Source organism: Nilaparvata lugens, chromosome 9 (genome assembly GCF_014356525.2).
Source record: "Nilaparvata lugens isolate BPH chromosome 9, ASM1435652v1, whole genome shotgun sequence".
Taxonomy (NCBI): domain Eukaryota; kingdom Metazoa; phylum Arthropoda; class Insecta; order Hemiptera; family Delphacidae; genus Nilaparvata; species Nilaparvata lugens.
In genome coordinates, this window is record NC_052512.1 from 21,709,129 (window position 1) to 21,731,550 (window position 22,422).

The following is a 22,422-nucleotide window of genomic DNA, read 5'->3' on the forward strand; positions in this document are numbered from 1 at the left end:
ACAAAGAAAAATGGCCTTGAGCTTAATCCCATCAAAACACAACCCATCATGATTGGATATTCTCGTCTTATAAACAATATTGACCTTCAATCGATTCACAAAATTGGTGTAGATGGTAATGACATTCCTTACTGTAGCTCAGTTGAAAATTTAGGCATTATTATGAATAATACTCTTGACTGGTCAGAACAAGTGAACAAAACTTGTAAAAAGGTATTCTCAGCCATGCATGCATTGAAGGAAATGCACGATATCCTCCCTAGAAACATTAAATTATTATTGGTTCAATCTCTCATCTTCCCACATTTGATGTATTTTAATTCTGTTTTAAACGATATGCAAGTCACTCTGAATGATGAACTACAGCGTTGCCAAAATTATTTTCTACGTTTCATCTACTGTCTCCAACGCCATGATCATATCACCCCAGCCCACATTGCTAGTTCAACATTAAAGCCGATCAAAGGCTTTTTCAAATAGTCAAGCTTGTTAGAGATATCTTCAAATACGGTAATCCGACCTATTTTAAAGATGATTTCAAATTTGTCTCTGAAGTTAGGAAAAAGATGCTTCACATACTAGAACCGGAGAAAGTACTTCAAGGATACCCAATCATCGAACTACAATTTTCACAAATCCTTCTTATCAGTGCCTGTCGTGCATGGAATGCACTCCCTGTTTCTATCAGGTCCATCGAGAGCCGAGCAAGCTTCATCCTGACTTTGAAAAAACATCTTTTGGAGCAAATGACTGAAACTGTCCGGCCCTAGAACGATCACATGACAACGACCCCTCACCCATCCCACCAATATAAACCTTTAAACCTGTTATAGAATGAATGGTATATATATTATATAAACTCATGTTATTTTAATTATCCACTTCATACTGCTGTATATTAGTGAAAGTTGATAACCCTGATCTACTTTCAGCCTTCTTCATTTTATTAATCAATAATTTGATCTTATCTACCTATATAATTATTTTACCTTATCAATTTTCTGTTTTTTTTCTATTAAATATTCAAAATAATTAAAACTTCTACAATATTCCCATTGATAAATAAATCCTTAGTTTAATTAATGAAATTAATGTTTTGGTAGAGAGTTAGTGGGGGGGATATTTTTAATATTCTTTCGGAAGAATGGACATTGATATGTCCAAAGCTCTGCCAATTCATGTAGATGCATAACAATATAATTATATATAGTTATTATATTACAAATTGCGTTTTCATATCATATACAGTTCAATAATTATTTTCTTAGTCTATGTAAATTCATCTATAATTTTGCTGTATTGTAAGCTATTGTATATAAGTGTATAAGCCAGTATAATTATATTGTGATCTACATAAAGTACTCAATCAATCAATCAATCAGTCAACACTAACTGATGAGTAAACAAAAGATTAAGAGATTTGTTTCCACCAATGAAAACTAATGTTATGTTATGACACAACAGATTAGAGTGGATCAGGGTGGCAGTGAGCCGCCATGACACATGTTTCACATTGTAAACATGTAAAACCTTACCTAAGAAATCCAACTAGATTCCAAAACCACAAGTTTCGTTTACCAAATTGAGCCTATAAATTTTAGTAATTAATAATAATTATAGTGCAGTTTCTCTTGTTGTATGATTTATCAAATTCAATTAAGGCTGTAGTGTTTTAATAATTGTTCTATAGATTGTCTTTTTTGTAATTAAGTAAAATTTCAAATTTCTCAGGATGTCTTTGTATAACTCCAGTTATCTTCTTATTGATTAAGAATTTTAAGTCAAATAATTGTGAATAAATATTCATTCATCAGAAAAAAAACTGTCTTATAACATCTTCATTATGAATTCCGATCAGTTGAGAAAAAAAATCTCAATGAACGTTTAAAAGTAGCAAGAAACGCTTGTCACTCAATGAACGATCTTGCCCTGGATATGAATAACAAAATTGACAACTACACAAAAATATGTGACGATTGCACATTCTTTAACGTGGGTCACATCAGTTCGAACACAACAAAATATCAAAACAATGAATTACAGTATTAGATTACTTTTTCTTGGCACCAAATTACAATGCACCATGATTTATCGAAATAAAGGTTAGTATCATCCATTGCATGAATGCAATATGCAATCAGAATATATGATTCTGTGAATGAAACATGACCATTATTATCCATCATACAGTGATAAATTATCCATCAACCATTTTTTTCTGTTATCCATCAACCAACTTCTTATTCAGATAGGTAGCTCTAGTATGGAATAAGGAAACCATTAGTGTTCTTTACTCCTTGGCTTTAGGCAACACAACATAGAGAGAATGGCTAGAAGACATCCTGTGAAATTTGAAATTTTACTTATTTACAAGAAAAAAACAATCTGTAGAACAATTATTAAAACACTACAGCCTTAATTAAATTAAATAAATCATACAACTGGGAAATCTACACTATAATATCATTATTATAAGTTGAAGGCTAATTGACAGAATCCAAAGTCAGGGCAGTGGACTGTGAATGATAGTTGGTATTAATACCTACAAATAAATCTCTGAATTCTGTGCATAAAAAACTGATAGCTTGAAGTGTGGTGAGTACGCCAATAAAAGACAAAATGAGTAAACAAGTTGAAATTTAATATTAATAAAATAATAGGCAGATGGCCACATACAAAAAACAAGTGTAAGTAGATTAAATCGAATAAAATGTTTAGAAGAATTTTATTACAATATGGAATAAATCCGTTAGAAAATAAGCGATTACAAAATTTGAATGAATTTAAGTCAATGTCACTAATGACCATTGAAGACTGACAACAATTGATAAGGTACTGCCAATGATACCTGAATTGAGAATAGAAAATTTTAAATGATACAATAATAAAGTTACTGCTGAAAAATTCAATCTTAATGATTTTAAAAAGAATAATAACAAATGACAATGAGATGTAGATAATGCTCTATATATTGAAATGGTTGAATGTTTTGATTGACACTAATACAAATAATCTTAGAGTAATTGAATGTCTCGGTCGACATTAACACAAGTAAGTAAGTTCATAAATGAAAATGCCTTGGTCGACATTAACATAAGTAAGTTCCAAAATCAATGTCATACACATTGAAATAGGCGTCAGTGGCCTTAAGATATCGCTTGCAAGCCATGGGTAGCTATCAAATACAATGAAATAATTTTCAATGTTGAATACATGCGACATAGGCCTTCAATGATTTGAATGTCAAGTTAGACATCAATAGAACAACTCAGATATGAGAATACGCTTGCAAGCCAAGGGTAGCTATCAACAAAATTGAATGTCTCGGTCGACATTAATACAATAATTTAGATATGAAAATATGCTTGTGAGCCAAGGGTAGCTATCAAAATTGAATGTAATACATATTAAAATCTTGAAATAACGTAGGACAGTGCTCTCAATGAGACATACACTGTAACATATTGAATTCATGAACATAGGCTTGAATGCCGAATAAGTACGGACAATTAAATTTTTTTAATTGCGGTAAAAGCTGAATGATAGCTACACAAATAATATGAATGCACATTAAAATGTTTGAATTAGAAATAGAGAACAACGTGGTCCAGTTTTGACACGCTGTTAGTATTTTCATGAACAATTATGCAATACATGAATAAAAAAATGAAAATAGTATGTGAAATATTGAATCATTGATATGTATTGAGTATATTTGTTCAATTAATCAATCAATAATTCAACCAATTTTTATTGTTTAATTTTCAATTTTGTCAGAATTACGGGAATTATTTTCATTGGAGTTGAAAATTCTCAGCAGAAGTTCTTATTATTATTTATTCAAAAATCAGAAAAAATACAGATAGAACAAATTTGCATTCAAAATACATGCCAACAATGTCAACAACTGATTGGGATGGCTTCAAGATGGCTGAACCAACAAGTGGGTGACCCAGCTGAAAGAATCGTAGGCTACCTAAGTTCGTTTCATCCAGCTAAAAAGTACTAAAAACAGGATTCAGAAATTTAGACTTATAACTCAAATTAATAAGAAAATGTTCAAAGTAAACTGTAAAATATTTATGAAAATTACATAGAAAACAGAGAATATTTATTGTAGCATTCAAATGTTTTTTATTATTTTTATTCACATGGATATCGAATGGTAATTATTCAACCTCAAATTTCAAATTTTATGTGCATTAATTTGCTACATTTCTCATTGCTTGCAGTTGAAATAATAATTATCAATGCAGTTGAGATAATAATTATCAATGGAAAAGAAACATTATTTTATTATTGAATGATGAGAAGTAATTATTTAATTTTGATTTGGATGAACATTATTCTTGTTTTGGATTTCTAGATCGGGATTTTATCATAAATGTAGCCATTGATTTATTATAAATGTATCCAACCACAGTCATTGGTACCAACTCAATTTTGGTTTTCGCGCACTAGTCCTCCATATAACCCACCAAATATTTTGTGTTCCCATGCTACAAATCTGTAGTAATCAATGACCTTGATTTCAGAGTTGATGCACACTTCCATTTAAAGCAAATTTCTGTTCAGGAGGTGGTCCACTTAATTCTTGATCTTAAGGGAGGATCTGCTCCAGGAATAGATAATATACCTGCCTCAATCATCAACAGGAATGTGGATATTCTTAAAAAACCCATACAACATACAATTAATCCAAGTTTTTCCAACGGAATTTTTCCGGAAGCATTGAAAATAGGAAAAGACGTTCAAATTTACAAAGCTGGACCAAAGAATCAATGTTTTAGTTATAGACCTATAAATCTTGTTAATGTTATCTCAAAATAATTGAAAAAGCTGTTAGGTTTTAGCTGTTAGGAAAATATTAATGATGATCTTTTCCACCTAACCAAAAAAATGCATGAAGGAATAAAAAATAATAAAAGGTGCTTTTGGTCTTTATCAACTTTGCCAAAGCCTTTGATACAATTGATAGGCGAATTCTTCTGAAAAAAATGAAATGCTTAGGCATCCAAGAAAAAGCTCTGACTTGGTTTGAGAGCTACTTCAGCAATCGATCCCAAGTGGTATCAATTCTTGACCAGGTGAGTGAGTATAGGAACAGCGAATTTGGAGTGATTCAGGGAAGCACACTTGGCCCCTTGCTGTTTCTCATATACATTAACAACTTGGGTAAAGTCAAGATTGATAATGGTCACATCTTCCTATATGCGGACGACATGGCGCTCCTCTTTAAGGGCGATAGCTGGGGTGAGGTGTATGGTACAGCTGAGCGGGGTCTGACTCTTTTTAAGCGTTGGTTCTACCAGAATAGACTCACCATGAACCTAAATAAAACCAAATGCTTACCTATTTCTATTAGAGCTGATTGTGATCCAATTGATCAATGCTTGAGAATGCATAATTGTCACACTCCAAATAATTGTTCTCAATGTGTTTCTATCAAGCGTGTGTCGGAATATAAATATCTAGGTGTAATTTTTGACAGTAGACTAAGATGGAAATCACACAATCAACAGGTCAGACATAAAGTTAGGAAATTCATGTACATTTTTTCAAACCTGAATCAGATTCTTACCCCAGAATTAATTAAACAAGTCTATTATGCCTATATTCAATCACTTCTGCAGTACAGAATAATTGCTTGGGGGGTGCATTTAAGACAAATCTTGCTCCTTTACTTATTGTACAAAAACTTATCATTGGAATAGCATTGAATAAGTCTAGAAGGTACCCCACCGAAACCCTGTTTAATGAATTAAAAGTTAACAATATCAGCCAAATTTATATTAAAGCCTTGATCAAGTACATTTTTAAACACAAATCAACTCTGTTTACGGGTATCCCTCACACGTATCAAACCCGTTCTGCTTTGAATGCCAGTACCGTTGTTCCTCGCTTAATAAAAACAATCACCTCCACATCATCCCATTATAAAATCGATATACTTTTTTCCAAATTACCTGAAAATATAAAAAACCCAGTAAATAAAAGAATTGGTCATTAAAAAAAAAATGTTGATGAGTGGATCTCTATAGTATCAGTTGTAATGAATTAGATGATTATGTTATTTCTACATATGTCAATAGATTATGAGTTGTGTGTGTGTGTGTATGTGTGTGTGTGTGTGTGTATGTTTCGGAGTGCATGTTGGCATCCATCTACGTCGAAGCCTGAAAAGTGTAAGTTACCTACTAGAAAAGATACTGTATTGTACTACTCATAGGTATTTTAGATTTTATTATAGGTATTTTGTCGTTTGTTATTTATCATTAATTCTAAAAGCTAAAATCTTTACTTTTCTATGATTTGTCTTTATTCTTAAAAGTATAGAATACTCAATTGTATTTGGAACTCGCTCCTCACTCACAGGCATTTGCCCATATGAGGAGCCTTCTTCACATTTATATTGTATTTTTGTAAAAGAAGAAGAAAATAAATCAATTTCAATTCAAGATCGTATTGTGATAATATGATTGAGCATCAATCTGAAGTTACCAGCTGTATAATAAACACGTCACCCTGTGATAAATTGTGTACTGGGGCCTGTTTCATAAAAGTTACAAGTCCTGTAATACAGGAGAATCACCATTCCAATTACATGCTCAATATAGCCGATAAAATCAGCTGTTCCTCTATTATAGGACTTGTAACTTTTATGAAACAGGCCCCAGGGGCCAGGTATTAAAACGGTAGTTTGGAGGTGAAGTTAGTGTAATTTATTGGTACCAGCTGTAGAAAATCGTTTCTTAGAAGACCTATACAAATAATTATCACTTCCACTATGAATTTGGATTGTGAACATGTAGTTTGATGAGTTGAGTTAGCCTTTGCTGTTGCAATTTTTGGTGACAAAGTGCTGTTGGTGGTCAATTGTGATTACTTCCAGCTGTTTACTTTTTAGGCAATGTTGTAACACATTGTTACTGGTCACAAAAGTTTTCAATAGTTATTTGTATATCTAGAGTGAAAAGTACGACTTTTTCTCCCTGTGGGAAAAAGTTTGAAGCCCGAGGCAAAGCCGAGGGCAGCAATTTTCCTGAGGGAGAAAAAGTATTTTTCGCTTATGATGTACACATTTTTCCTCCATCTACATTTTTTTATAGAAACTGCAAATAAAATCATTCTAATAACTTACGTATTGGTGACAATGATTCCTAACAACATAACCTAAATCTAAAACCTAAAAACCGGTCGTCTGATTGGCACTGCCGATTGCACTATCTATCGGCAAAAGTTGTAACAATTATATCAGCTGAGCGGCTACCAAAAATGGCTGACTCCAGATCACACGGTTCAGATTTGAATTGCAGATCAAAAATATTTGTTGGCTGGTATTTTGAATAGAATAAAATATTTTAAAAATTGTATAAATTTTTATCATCTACTAATATTAAGAATATAATAATTATCATACAAACATGTATTTCATGAGTTAATCAAATTTCTGGTTGTGATATTGAATTCAGTTGACTCAATGACAGACACCTCTATTATGCTTTCTCATCTGAGCTTAGACCTTCTAACCTATTACAAAGTTTCAAAATAGAGATGCTCCCCATGTTATTTAAATGGAGTCACTTTTACTCCCTAGGGAGTTTTTCTGTTTTTTACTACCGAGAGCGAAAAAGTGACACTTTAGTATTAGGTTTCAGGGAGTATAGTAAGTACTTTAGACAGTAGGTGGGGGAAAATGATTTTATTTGCAGTTTTTATAAAAATGTAGGTGGAGGAAAATCTCCCTCAGAGAAATTGTTGCCCGAGGCTTCGCCTCGGGCATTAATCTTGCCCCTCTGGGAGAAAAAGTGGCATTTTTCACTCCAGATATACAAAATAACTAGCCCATACGTGTATAAGCCAGTTCTTTTGATAGATTGCTTTTTTCTCTTTATATTTACCACACACTTTATTTAATCGTTTATAGATTTACATATCTTCATTACTATATTCTTTTTAATGGTCACTGTGGAATCGGCTGGTTTCTGTTCCCCGGTATTTTTTTCTCATATGAGAAGCTACCATTATTTTTTACAATAAGTATATACAAAATATATTTCACTCGTGCAATCTCAAGATTTATTCATATTTCAATTCTCGAATCTGTATATGTTACTCTTATCAATCTTTTTCTGTTTATGAAATTTCGTCAATGAACAATGTAATAGGTAATATTTAATTTCATAATTATAATACAAACTATCTTATACTCACCATCTTGTTAACAAAGCCGGACATTCTATTACCTATATAATATTATGAATAGACTATTGGCTACCCACTGTAACAAGAACCAACCCCCTACACTCAGACGAATAGTCTTGTAGGGGTATTCCAGTAAAACATGCTCTGTAATACAATGTAATCTGTATTTTGTATGGAATAAAGAATATTTGAATTTGAATTTTACTCTATTATAGTTTAGGTTCACCAGTAAAGGCCTATTAATATATTCGAGTTTCATTACATTCTGACTATATGTTTGAATTTTTAGGTTGACATTTTGAAAATTTGATGTTGCAGACCAGGGAGGGATGCCAATATTGTGACGAATGCCAATAATAACCTGATCAGAAGCTTGTTTCGAAAATCAAAGAAAAAACACAATCGATAGATGGGTGTATACCAACTTCCCCGAGAATATCTAAGAGCCATTCACCTACCAACAATCTAACCTAACCTTCTTTGAAACAATTATAAACATTTCCTTCTAGTTTATGTTACTGTTTCTTATTTTTATTCTGATATGGGGTGTTGTTTGTCGGGAAGTTGTTGGTATATACTTCGTCACCCGCCACCTCAAGCCTGTGCCACTTGCAGAATTTGACAAGACTCCACTGCGATATTCTCAGCCTGTGTCGCCATAATGACGGCGTCACCATACGACAGTGTCACCATATGACAGACAGCATTACTATACGACGGCGTGACCATAATATAATGTGACGGTGTCCTAGAATATTCCTATTACAGAATATTTTTAGTACGTGACGTCACTGCGCATGCGCAGAAAGCCAAAAATAAAATATAAGGTACCTGGTCCATGTGCAGCATTATCAGTGTTACCAACAATAGAAACTACAATATTTCCCTATGAATTCCTTCAGAAGATTTCCTTCCCAGCAAAAGCTTGTTCGAAACATTATTCTTCATTGTTTTTGAATGGTATTACTCAACGTTGCAAAGTATAGAATAGCCCACTTATTCCTTGTGAAAATCTTAAATGCTATTGTGGAAGTTCTTGGCATAATGTGGAACCCAACTACTGATTGTTTTCATATTAAAGTCTCCGTTCCAGAGTTTAAAAGAAAAACTCTAAGCGCACTGTTCTGTCCGTTATCACGCGTCTGTATGACCCTCTCGGCTTTATAGCTCCAGTAATATTCAAAATAAAATGTTTTCTACAAGAGCTGTGGAAGTTGGACATCGATTGGAATACGGCGATTCCTGTTGACTACAATGAATGCTGGAACGAGCTGATGAGAGAGCTTCCTGCTCTAAGTTCAATTTCAATTCCTCGATGCGTTTATGGTGATGCTTTTTCTTGTCAAATACTTGGGTTTTCCGACGCATCGCAGAAAGGAATCTGTGCTTGTATCTTCTTGAGAGTTGAGTCATCAGAATCTACGGTGAAATGCTTCCTGTTGAAAGCTAAAACTAAAGTTGCGTCGTTGAAAACTCTGTCTATTCCTCGATTAGAGCTTCAAGCTGCGTTGTTGCTTTGGCGATTGTATGTTTCAGTCCTTCCTTCACTGGAAAAAATCAATCTTCAATCTATGTTTCTGTTCAGTGATTCAACTATTGTTTTATCTTAGTTGCATATACCTCCTTACAAGTTGCAAACGTTTGTTGGAAATCATGTTGTGAGAATATTAGAGTTGACTATATTTCAGATTGGAATCATATTGGTACTGATTTCAATATTGCTGACGTTGGTTTGAGAGGCGTTTCTCCCCAAAACTTGTGCAATTCGCAAGATTGGTTCAATGCTCCAACATGGTGTTCTAATTCGTTGTCATGTTGGCCATTGTCATCTATGACTTACCCTGCTACTGAAATTCTGCCTGATGTGAAACAAAATAAAGGTGTTGTTTTGAATATCACTGAAGAGACTGCTGTTATTCAGATGAGATTGTTACGTTCCTGTGCTTATGTTTTACATTTTGTGAATAACTGTAAAGCATCAATTAGTGGTGTCTGTTGTAAATCAGGCGCACTTAGTGTTCAAGAGTTGAAATGTGCACAAATTTATTGTGTTAAATTGTTCAAAAGTGTCATTTCAATCGTGAACTCGACCTATTGAAAGAGGGTAAACCTTGTGATAAGAGTTTCCAAAAATTGTCTGTATTCTTGGATTGTGATGGTGTGATTCGTGTTGGTGGCAGATTGGTAATAGTGCTTTAGGATATGAAGCCAAGCATCCTTGTTTGATACATAAAGATAGTCATTTTACTAACTCCTCATTGAGTATTATCATATTTCTCATCTTCATGCTGGACCAAGAATAGTGCGTGCTCTTATTCAGCATTATTTTTGGATTTTTGGAGCACACAGTGTTATCAGAAATGTGATTTTTAATTGTACTCGTTGCCATTTATTCAATGCAACTCCTGTTGCTCCCGTCATGGGTGATCTTCCCAGCTCTTGTGTTGTTCCAGTGCTCCCTTTCTGAAGGCTGCGGTCGATCTAGCTGGTCCTTTCACTGTCAAAGAGAGTATTCGGCCCAAAGCTCGTACGTACAAGGCATACTTAGCACTGTTTGTCTGTCTGGCAACAAAAGCTTGTCACATTGAGGTGCTTACAAGTCTTCCATCCGAAGAGTTTATTAACACTCTCCATCATTTTGTTTCTAGGCGTGGATTGCCTAAAGAAATATTCTGTGATCAAGGGACGAATTTCAAAGGTGCTGTGCGACAATTGAAGGAAATTGTTGAATTTCTCAGATCATCAGAAATCAATCCAAGTCTGTGATGCGATGTCATCTAAAAGCATCCAATTTCGTTTTAATATTCCACATGCTCCTTTCATGAATGGAATCTGTGAGTCTAATATTAAAAATGTGAAATTCCATTTGTTTCGTGAAGTGGAAATTCGGTCCTAACTATTGTTGAGCTTTCCACTCTGTTGGTGAAAATTGAGGCGATACTCAATTCAGACCGTTGTATGCGCTCTCTCATCTCCTGATGATTACGAGGTGCTGACTCCCGGACATTTCCTTGTTCATCGCCCTCTGTTGGCGGTTCCTGAAATTGATGTGAGTGATGTCAACAAGCACAGACTGTCTCGTTGGAAAAGGTTAATCGCTTCACTCAGAAATTGTGGAAGAGGTGGGAGAGTGAATACCTCCACACTCTTCAACAGAAGAATAAGGGGTTTGAGAGTGACACAAACCTTCAGGTAGGGCAGTTAGTATGGATTAAAGAGGACAATTCATCACCCTTATCATACCCGTTAGGTAGAGTCACCCAAATCATAAGTGATGCTAAGGGTGTTGTGCGCTCAGCTCACGTGAAAACTAACTCTGGTGAGTATGTTAGGCCAGTTAGAAAACTTGCCCCCATACTTCCCTATTAGTTTAACCCACACCCTAAGTTTTCCGTTTTCCTTTCCTATTCCTTTTTCCCTTAGTTTTTCCTTTCTTACCGTTCAGTGCTTGTTGTTCTATTATTTCTTTTACTTTTAAATTTTAGTTTTTTTTTGAGTTTATGTTCTTGGAAATGGGGCATTCCAAGGCGGGCAGAGATGGTGGATTCACGGAGGATCGGCAGCCTTGATTGCAGGTTGATTTGGTTTGTGCTTTCCTCCCCTTCCCCCTCTCCCAAAGAGGCAAGATAACCTCTCTCCCTCACCCCTCCTTCATACTCACCGTTTATCTTTCAACCCAGCACTTCAAGAAGCGTGCTCGAGAAGTCAACAGCGTTTCGTTCCGTTTCTCCTGTTCCGTGGCGTTTGAGTTGAACGCAATTACCTCGTTTCATTTCATGATATATGTACAATATCATATAGGCCTATGCATAAAGACAGGATATCGTCAGCAGTAACTTCTACACACGAGATACAGTCCACTTCCTCGCCAGTTTCCAAGGTTAGTGCAAATTAATAGACTTACTTTTGGGGTTGTCGATGTTTTCGTGAATTAAATCTTAACTGTACCCCAATCCAGAGTTTGGGGACAGGACGGGATTACCAACTTGGTTGTTGATAGTTATTGGTATGGGCAGGTCCTTCTTATTGGTAAAATTGATGTGAATCGACTTTGTTTCATTCAATTTCATTCTCAACTTTCTAGTCCAATCTTGCATTTTGTTGATGGATCTCTGTAGTTTCTCTGTTGCAATATGTATATTACTGTCTACTGATAATATGGCTGTGTCGTCTGCAAATGTTGCTGTAGAATTCTCATCAAGGCTGGGAATATCGCTGGTATAAAGTAGGTAAAGAACTGGTCCCAGAACACTGCCTTGATGAACTCCTGCTTTAATTTCCTTCAAATCAGAATATGAACTTTCATGCCTGACCCTAAAATATCTGTCAGTGAGATAGGATTGTAATATATCTGTATATTGCTTTGGTAGCACTTTTTTGAGCTTGAAAATGAGACCTTCATGCCATACTTTATCAAAAGCTTGCCCTATATCAAGGAAAGCTGCTGAACAAACTTTTTTCTCTTCTAAGCACTTCTCTATTACATTTATAATCCAATGCACTTGATCTTTTGTTGAGTGTTTCACACTGAAGCCAAATTGGTGATTTGAAATTATGTGCTGTCTCTCAATTATTGGTTTTAGCCAAGAAAAATCCTTTCAAACAACTTGGATAGGACCGGTAACAATGATATTGGCCTATATGATGATACTTCATGTGGCTCTTTACCTGGCTTCAGTATCATTATAACCTCTGCTATTTTCCATATTCCTGGTACGAATTTTAGTCTGAAAGAAGCATTCGAAATGTTTGTTAATTCACTATTGCTTTCCTTGGTAGGTGTTTGAGGACTGAGCCGGTTATCATGTCAAATCCAGGGGTTTTTTTGTTATTCAGATTATTATCTTTTCACTTCTTTTACTGTGACACGCATTATTTCTTGATTTGGCTGTAAGATATTCTCATCCGCTTCTAAAGTTTCCTCTTCACCTGAGTTGATTGGCTGGAAAACGTTTACAAGATGATCCGCAAATGTCTGTGCCTTTTCATCACTACTCCTTGCCCATTGTCTGTCCTGCTTTCTGAGAGGAGGAGATTGTTGAATGGTTCGTTTTATTTTTTTAGCTGCCTTCCAGAGTGAGTAGTCCGTACTGCATTCTGCTGTCAGGTTTCTCAAGTAACTATTAATTGATTCATCCTTGATACATTGAATCTCTCTCCTTATTCTTGAGTTAGATTTTTCAAAACTCTTTTGTCTTGGGGGGAACGTGATTGCTGCCATCTCCTTCTAGCTCTTCATTTTTCAACAATCAATTCCCTGATTTCCGCAGGGTAATTATTTCCAGTGGTTCTTCTTCTGGTTTGTGGGCTATTACACCATGCAATTCTATTCTTTCCTCCAGCATCTGTTGGAAGCCATCCCAATCAGTGCGGCTATTTGCTAACGCTGGACAAGTATTTTCCTTCTGTAGAATTGAATCACTCAGAGTCATAATGATGGGTGAGTGGTCGAAATTAAGGTCGAAACTATCCTCTAAATGCAAATAATTAACTGATATGTTTTTTGTCAGGAAGAAATCTATGAGATCTGGGATTTTCCTCATATCGGTGGGCCAGTAGGTTGGTTTACCAGTTGAAAGAGCTTCGCACCTCATCTCTTCCATTGCTTCGAAGAGCTGTCTTCCCTTGTGAGTTGTTAAGCGCGATCCCCAATGCACGTGCTTTGCATTGAAATCACCACCAAGAATGAATTTTTCTCCCAACATATCAAGCAATGTCGAATACTCCTCTCTTCTGATGGAATATCTGGGAGGACAGTAATTAGATGCAACAACGAAGTTATAATTTACTGCTTGAACTGCTACACCTATCTGAATGAGTGCAGGAATGTTCACTTTTCAAGATAACTGTAGGACAACATAGTTTTCCTCCACCTACTGTCTCAAGTACTTACATTACTCCCTGGAACATAATACTTAAGTGACACTTTTTCGCTCTCAGTACTAAAAAACAGAAAACCCCCTAGGGAGGAAAAGTAACTCCATTAGAATAAATAACATGAGAAGCATTTCTATTCCCAAAACTTACTTCGCAAATAGGTTAGAAGATCTAAGCTCAGATGAGGAAGCATGATAGAGTAGTCATTGAGCCAACTAAATTGAATACCTCAACCAGAAATTTGATTAACATATGAAATACTAGCAGAACCCGTGCTCCGCAAGGATCTATTTTAAGACTTGACAAACTGAAAACTTGACGTAATGAAATTTTGAAGAATTGAAAATAGACTTATAACCATCCTTGGTTAATTAAGAATCTACATGCAAAATTGCAAGTTAGTTTCAGTCCAATAGCTTAGACATGATGATACGTCGAACATAATTTTCCTATCACGTACGTGCATAAGCCAGCTCTTTACTTTATTATAGATATAGTTAACGACTGCTAGAGATAGGACTGTGGAACAGAATAGTGGTGAACTATGATAGCACCAGAAGTGTCCCAAACACAATAGTAGGTTATACTACATGAAATTTTTGAAAATGATTTGAAAAAAAAATATTAAAACAACAGAACTGAAAATTTTCAACCTTATCATTCTACCTCCATTTAGAGAGACTTTTGTTTGAGCCGAATGTAAATCTATATACATGAAAATGAATGTCTTTTTGTGTGTTTGTATGTTCCATATAGACTTGAAAACTACTTGACATAACAACATGAAACTTTGGGAATATGTTGTGTGAATATTGGGGATAGTTTCTGCAGAGAAATTTCAATAGGGGGGATAATAATAATTATTTATTAATCCATTCTACATAGGCCTTCAATGATTTAAATGTCAAGTTAGACATCAATAGAACAACTCAGATATGAGAATACGCTTGCAAGCCAAGGGTAGCTATCAACAAAATTGAATGTCTCGGTCGACATTAATACAATAATTTAGATATGAAAATATGCTTGTGAGCCAAGGGTAGCTATCAAAATTGAATGTAATACATATTAAAATCTTGAAATAACGTAGGACAGTGCTCTCAATGAGACATACACTGTAACATATTGAATTCATGAACATAGGCTTGAATGCCGAATAAGTACGGACAATTAAATTTTTTTAATTGCGGTAAAAGCTGAATGATAGCTACACAAATAATATGAATGCACATTAAAATGTTTGAATTAGAAATAGAGAACAACGTGGTCCAGTTTTGACACGCTGTTAGTATTTTCATGAACAATTATGCAATACATGAATAAAAAAATGAAAATAGTATGTGAAATATTGAATCATTGATATGTATTGAGTATATTTGTTCAATTAATCAATCAATAATTCAACCAATTTTTATTGTTTAATTTTCAATTTTGTCAGAATTACGGGAATTATTTTCATTGGAGTTGAAAATTCTCAGCAGAAGTTCTTATTATTATTTATTCAAAAATCAGAAAAAATACAGATAGAACAAATTTGCATTCAAAATACATGCCAACAATGTCAACAACTGATTGGGATGGCTTCAAGATGGCTGAACCAACAAGTGGGTGACCCAGCTGAAAGAATCGTAGGCTACCTAAGTTCGTTTCATCCAGCTAAAAAGTACTAAAAACAGGATTCAGAAATTTAGACTTATAACTCAAATTAATAAGAAAATGTTCAAAGTAAACTGTAAAATATTTATGAAAATTACATAGAAAACAGAGAATATTTATTGTAGCATTCAAATGTTTTTTATTATTTTTATTCACATGGATATCGAATGGTAATTATTCAACCTCAAATTTCAAATTTTATGTGCATTAATTTGCTACATTTCTCATTGCTTGCAGTTGAAATAATAATTATCAATGCAGTTGAGATAATAATTATCAATGGAAAAGAAACATTATTTTATTATTGAATGATGAGAAGTAATTATTTAATTTTGATTTGGATGAACATTATTCTTGTTTTGGATTTCTAGATCGGGATTTTATCATAAATGTAGCCATTGATTTATTATAAATGTATCCAACCACAGTCATTGGTACCAACTCAATTTTGGTTTTCGCGCACTAGTCCTCCATATAACCCACCAAATATTTTGTGTTCCCATGCTACAAATCTGTAGTAATCAATGACCTTGATTTCAGAGTTGATGCACACTTCCATTTAAAGCAAATTTCTGTTCAGGAGGTGGTCCACTTAATTCTTGATCTTAAGGGAGGATCTGCTCCAGGAATAGATAATATACCTGCCTCAATCATCAACAGGAATGTGGATATTCTTAAAAAACCCATACAACATACAATTAATCCAAGTTTTTCCAACGGAATTTTTCCGGAAGCATTGAAAATAGGAAAAGACGTTCAAATTTACAAAGCTGGACCAAAGAATCAATGTTTTAGTTATAGACCTATAAATCTTGTTAATGTTATCTCAAAAATAATTGAAAAAGCTGTTAGGTTTTAGCTGTTAGGAAAATATTAATGATGATCTTTTCCACCTAACCAAAAAAATGCATGAAGGAATAAAAAATAATAAAAAGGTGCTTTTGGTCTTTATCAACTTTGCCAAAGCCTTTGATACAATTGATAGGCGAATTCTTCTGAAAAAAATGAAATGCTTAGGCATCCAAGAAAAAGCTCTGACTTGGTTTGAGAGCTACTTCAGCAATCGATCCCAAGTGGTATCAATTCTTGACCAGGTGAGTGAGTATAGGAACAGCGAATTTGGAGTGATTCAGGGAAGCACACTTGGCCCCTTGCTGTTTCTCATATACATTAACAACTTGGGTAAAGTCAAGATTGATAATGGTCACATCTTCCTATATGCGGACGACATGGCGCTCCTCTTTAAGGGCGATAGCTGGGGTGAGGTGTATGGTACAGCTGAGCGGGGTCTGACTCTTTTTAAGCGTTGGTTCTACCAGAATAGACTCACCATGAACCTAAATAAAACCAAATGCTTACCTATTTCTATTAGAGCTGATTGTGATCCAATTGATCAATGCTTGAGAATGCATAATTGTCACACTCCAAATAATTGTTCTCAATGTGTTTCTATCAAGCGTGTGTCGGAATATAAATATCTAGGTGTAATTTTTGACAGTAGACTAAGATGGAAATCACACAATCAACAGGTCAGACATAAAGTTAGGAAATTCATGTACATTTTTTCAAACCTGAATCAGATTCTTACCCCAGAATTAATTAAACAAGTCTATTATGCCTATATTCAATCACTTCTGCAGTACAGAATAATTGCTTGGGGGGTGCATTTAAGACAAATCTTGCTCCTTTACTTATTGTACAAAAACTTATCATTGGAATAGCATTGAATAAGTCTAGAAGGTACCCCACCGAAACCCTGTTTAATGAATTAAAAGTTAACAATATCAGCCAAATTTATATTAAAGCCTTGATCAAGTACATTTTTAAACACAAATCAACTCTGTTTACGGGTATCCCTCACACGTATCAAACCCGTTCTGCTTTGAATGCCGGTACCGTTGTTCCTCGCTTAATAAAAACAATCACCTCCACATCATCCCATTATAAAATCGATATACTTTTTTCCAAATTACCTGAAAATATAAAAAACCCAGTAAATAAAAGAATTGGTCATTAAAAAAAAAATGTTGATGAGTGGATCTCTATAGTATCAGTTGTAATGAATTAGATGATTATGTTATTTCTACGTATGTCAATAGATTATGAGTTGTGTGTGTGTGTGTGTGTGTGTGTGTGTGTGTGTGGTGTGTGTGTGTGTGTTGTGTGTGTGTGTGTGTATGTTTCGGAGTGCATGTTGGCATCCATCTACGTCGAAGCCTGAAAAGTGTAAGTTACCTACTTGAAAAGATACTGTATTGTACTACTCATAGGTATTTTAGATTTTATTATAGGTATTTTGTCGTTTGTTATTTATCATTAATTCTAAAAGCTAAAATCTTTACTTTTCTATGATTTGTCTTTATTCTTAAAAGTATAGAATACTCAATTGTATTTGGAACTCGCTCCTCACTCACAGGCATTTGCCCATATGAGGAGCTTTCTTCACATTTATATTGTATTTTTGTAAAAGAAGAAGAAAATAAATCAATTTCAATTCAAGATCGTATTGTGATAATATGATTGAGCATCAATCTGAAGTTACCAGCTGTATAATAAACACGTCACCCTGTGATAAAATTGTGTACTGGGGCCTGTTTCATAAAAGTTACAAGTCCTGTAATACAGGAGAATCACCATTCCAATTACATGCTCAATATAGCCGATAAAATCAGCTGTTCCTCTATTATAGGACTTGTAACTTTTATGAAACAGGCCCCAGGGGCCAGGTATTAAAACGGTAGTTTGGAGGTGAAGTTAGTGTAATTTATTGGTACCAGCTGTGGAAAATCGTTTCTTAGAAGACCTATACAAATAATTATCACTTCCACTATGAATTTGGATTGTGAACATGTAGTTTGATGAGTTGAGTTAGCCTTTGCTGTTGCAATTTTTGGTGACAAAGCGCTGTTGGTGGTCAATTGTGATTACTTCCAGATGTTTACTTTTTAGGCAATGTTGTAACACATTGTTACTGGTCACAAAAGTTTTCAATAGTTATTTGTATATCTAGAGTGAAAAGTACGACTTTTTCTCCCTGTGGGAAAAAGTTTGAAGCCCGAGGCAAAGCCGAGGGCAGCAATTTTCCTGAGGGAGAAAAAGTATTTTTCGCTTGTGATGTACACATTTTTCCTCCATCTACATTTTTTTATAGAAACTGCAAATAAAATCATTCTAATAACTTACGTATTGGTGACAATGATTCCTAACAACATAACCTAAATCTAAAACCTAAAAACCGGTCGTCTGATTGGCACTGCCGATTGCACTATCTATCGGCAAAAGTTGTAACAATTATATCAGCTGAGCAGCTACCAAAAATGGCTGACTCCAGATCACGCGGTTCAGATTTGAATTGCAGATCAAAAATATTTGTTGGCTGGTATTTTGAATAGAATAAAATATTTTAAAAATTGTATAAATTTTTATCATCTACTAATATTAAGAATATAATAATTAACATACAAACATGTATTTCATGAGTTAATCAAATTTCTGGTTGTGATATTGAATTCAGTTGACTCAATGACAGACACCTCTATTATGCTTTCTCATCTGAGCTTAGACCTTCTAACCTATTACAAAGTTTCAAAATAGAGATGCTCCCCATGTTATTTAAATGGAGTCACTTTTACTCCCTAGGGAGTTTTTCTGTTTTTTACTACCGAGAGCGAAAAAGTGACACTTTAGTATTAGGTTTCAGGGAGTATAGTAAGTACTTTAGACAGTAGGTGGGGGGAAAATGATTTTATTTGCAGTTTTTATAAAAATGTAGGTGGAGGAAAATCTCCCTCAGAGAAATTGTTACCCGAGGCTTCGCCTCGGGCATTAATCTTGCCCCTCTGGGAGAAAAAGTGGCATTTTCACTCCAGATATACAAAATAACTAGCCCATACGTGTATAAGCCAGTTCTTTTGATAGATTGCTTTTTTCTCTTTATATTTACCACACACTTTATTTAATCGTTTATAGATTTACATATCTTCATTACTATATTCTTTTTAATGGTCACTGTGGAATCGGCTGGTTTCTGTTCCCCGGTTTTTTTTTTCATATGAGAAGCTACCATTATTTTTTACAATAAGTATATACAAAATATATTTCACTCGTGCAATCTCAAGAATTTATTCATATTTCAATTCTCGAATCTGTATATGTTACTCTTATCAATCTTTTTCTGTTGATGAAATTTCGTCAATGAACAATGTAATAGGTAATATTTAATTTCATAATTATAATACAAACTATCTTATACTCACCATCTTGTTAACAAAGCCGGACATTCTATTACCTATATAATATTATGAATAGACTATTGGCTACCCACTGTAACAAGAACCAACCCCCTACACTCAGACGAATAGTCTTGTAGGGGTATTCCAGTAAAACATGCTCTGTAATACAATGTAATCTGTATTTTGTATGGAATAAAGAATATTTGAATTTGAATTTTACTTTATTATAGTTTAGGTTCACCAGTAAAGGCCTATTAATATATTCGAGTTTCATTACATTCTGACTATGTTTGAATTTTTAGGTTGACATTTTGAAAATTTGAATTTGATGTTGCAGACCAGGGAGGGATGCCAATATCGTGACGAATGCCAATAATAACCTGTTCAGAGGCTTCTTTGGAAAATCAAAGTCAAAGAAAAAACACAATCGATAGATGGGTGTATACCAACTTCCCCGAGAATATCTAAGAGCCATTCACCTACCAACAATCTAACCTAACCTTCTTTGAAACAATTATAAACATTTCCTTCTAGTTTATGTTACTGTTTCATATTTTTATTCTGATATGGGGTGTTGTTTGTCGGGAAGTTGTTGGTATATACTTCGTCACCCGCCACCTCAAGCCTGTGCCACTTGCAGAATTTGACAAGACTCCACTGCGATATTCTCAGCCTGTGTCGCCATAAATGACGGCGTCACCATACGACAGTGTCACCATATGACAGACAGCATTACTATACGACGGCGTGACCATAATATAATTGTGACGGTGTCCTAGAATATTCCTATTACAGAATATTTTTAGTACGTGACGTCACTGCGCATGCGCAGAAAGCCAAAAATAAAAATATAAGGTACCTGGTCCATGTGCAGCATTATCAGTGTTACCAACAATAGAAACTACAATATTTCCCTATGAATTCCTTCAGAAAGATTTCCTTCCCAGCAAAAGCTTGTTCGAAACATTATTCTTCATTGTTTTTGAATGGTATTACTCAACGTTGCAAAGTATAGAATAGCCCACTTATTCCTTGTGAAAATCTTAGATGCTATTGATATCCACGAGAAAAACTTCCACAATTTAAATCCACTATAAACTAGAACTTTGCTTCGCTCTTTTAATAGGAAATGGAATTAGTGTTTAATAGGAAAGTATTATTCTATACATAATAAGAAGACAATGAATTGTAATAGTGTGATATTGAGTAGTCGTATTATTGTAGTTGTTTTTTGTGTATCTTATATTCTTCAGCAGGAACTGAATGAGCTTTGATTCCTACGTTATGTTGAACTTCCGAGTTTTTAGTGTAAGAATTGAATTTGCCAACTTGTTGCTCAGTTGTCAAAATTAAAGCGATTTCGTGCATTTTTTAAATACAGTTTCAATTTCATGTCGAAAAAGTTAATGTAGGTTAGAGAATTGTTTGAGCATTGACCTTTTTGAAGCTTTGGCTTTTCCACTGGAAGTTAGGCTCAACGTTCGTGGATGGGGAATAATTTTCAGTGAAAGGGCCACAGTTCGATTTGAGACACGAACTAAGTAAATTTTAAAAAAGTGTTCTAAGTAAAATGTAATGAGTTTTCTTAAATCGAATGTGAGTGTTTCTGGAGAGTCGAAGTTTAAATTGTTGAAATGGTGAGTGCCAAACTGTTATTTATATTTAGAAAAAAATTCAGTTACATAGAATGACCGAGGCATGAATTTAGTTGCAGCAAGTTGGCAAGTTCTCAAGTGTGGAAATTGAAGATTTAATATACATATCTGTTATTTATATTTAGAAAAAAATTCAGTTACATAGAATGACCGAGGCATGAATTTAGTTGCAGCAAGTTGGCAAGTTCTCAAGTGTGGAAATTGAAGATTTAATATACATATCTGTCCTAAATCTATTGCTGAATAGTGTTGTAAAAGATTTGACTTTACTTATTAATTCGCTTGATTTGAAGTTCAATAAATATGAGGTTAAATTTTTTTAAGAGTTTTCATTGAAGTTCCTGGCTTGTAATTATTAGTTGCTAAATTAGGTGACAATTAAATATATTGATTAGAATCTGTGCATTTGGATGAACGAATCCACTGTAAGCTCCCAAACAATCACGGATTCAAATAGATGTTTAATAGTTGTATAATTTAAGTAAATTTTACAGACGAGGAGAAACTCTCCGCCGTTTACATTGGTGCGCAGCGGTGGGATAGACTGCAAGAATGTTTATCGAAACTCATGTATTTTTATTTCACATAAGTTCCACATATAAGTTTTCTATTTTGGAAGATTAACTAAGTCATAGTATAAAGAAATTCTTGTTTACATAATTTGATATCCGGTGTGAGGTAAAGTGGTTAATAAAACACCTCCACAAGTTACAGAAACGAAAATATCAAAATATTCAATTCAATAGAATAATTTTTTATTGAAAAATGTCCTCTATTCAATTCAAGTCTATTGTATC

At 34.3% G+C, this 22,422-nt stretch overlaps 1 protein-coding gene across 2 annotated transcripts in view; it reads left to right on the forward strand.

Annotated features, from left to right (window-relative positions):
- The window catches only part of LOC111052006, a 469,556-nt gene extending 447,613 nt beyond the window's left edge, over positions 1-21,943 (forward strand). Inside the window, exon 34 of one of the 2 annotated variants that reach the window (XM_039435624.1) lies at positions 20,308-21,943. In XM_039435624.1, the coding sequence (XP_039291558.1) occupies positions 20,308-20,404 (97 nt within the window). In that variant the 3' untranslated portion in view covers positions 20,405-21,943. Of the gene's footprint in view, positions 1-8,523; positions 9,001-20,307 lie in introns of those variants that run through there. The other variant, XM_039435625.1, reaches the window with a different exon arrangement.
- The last annotated feature ends 479 nt before the right edge of the window (positions 21,944-22,422 follow it).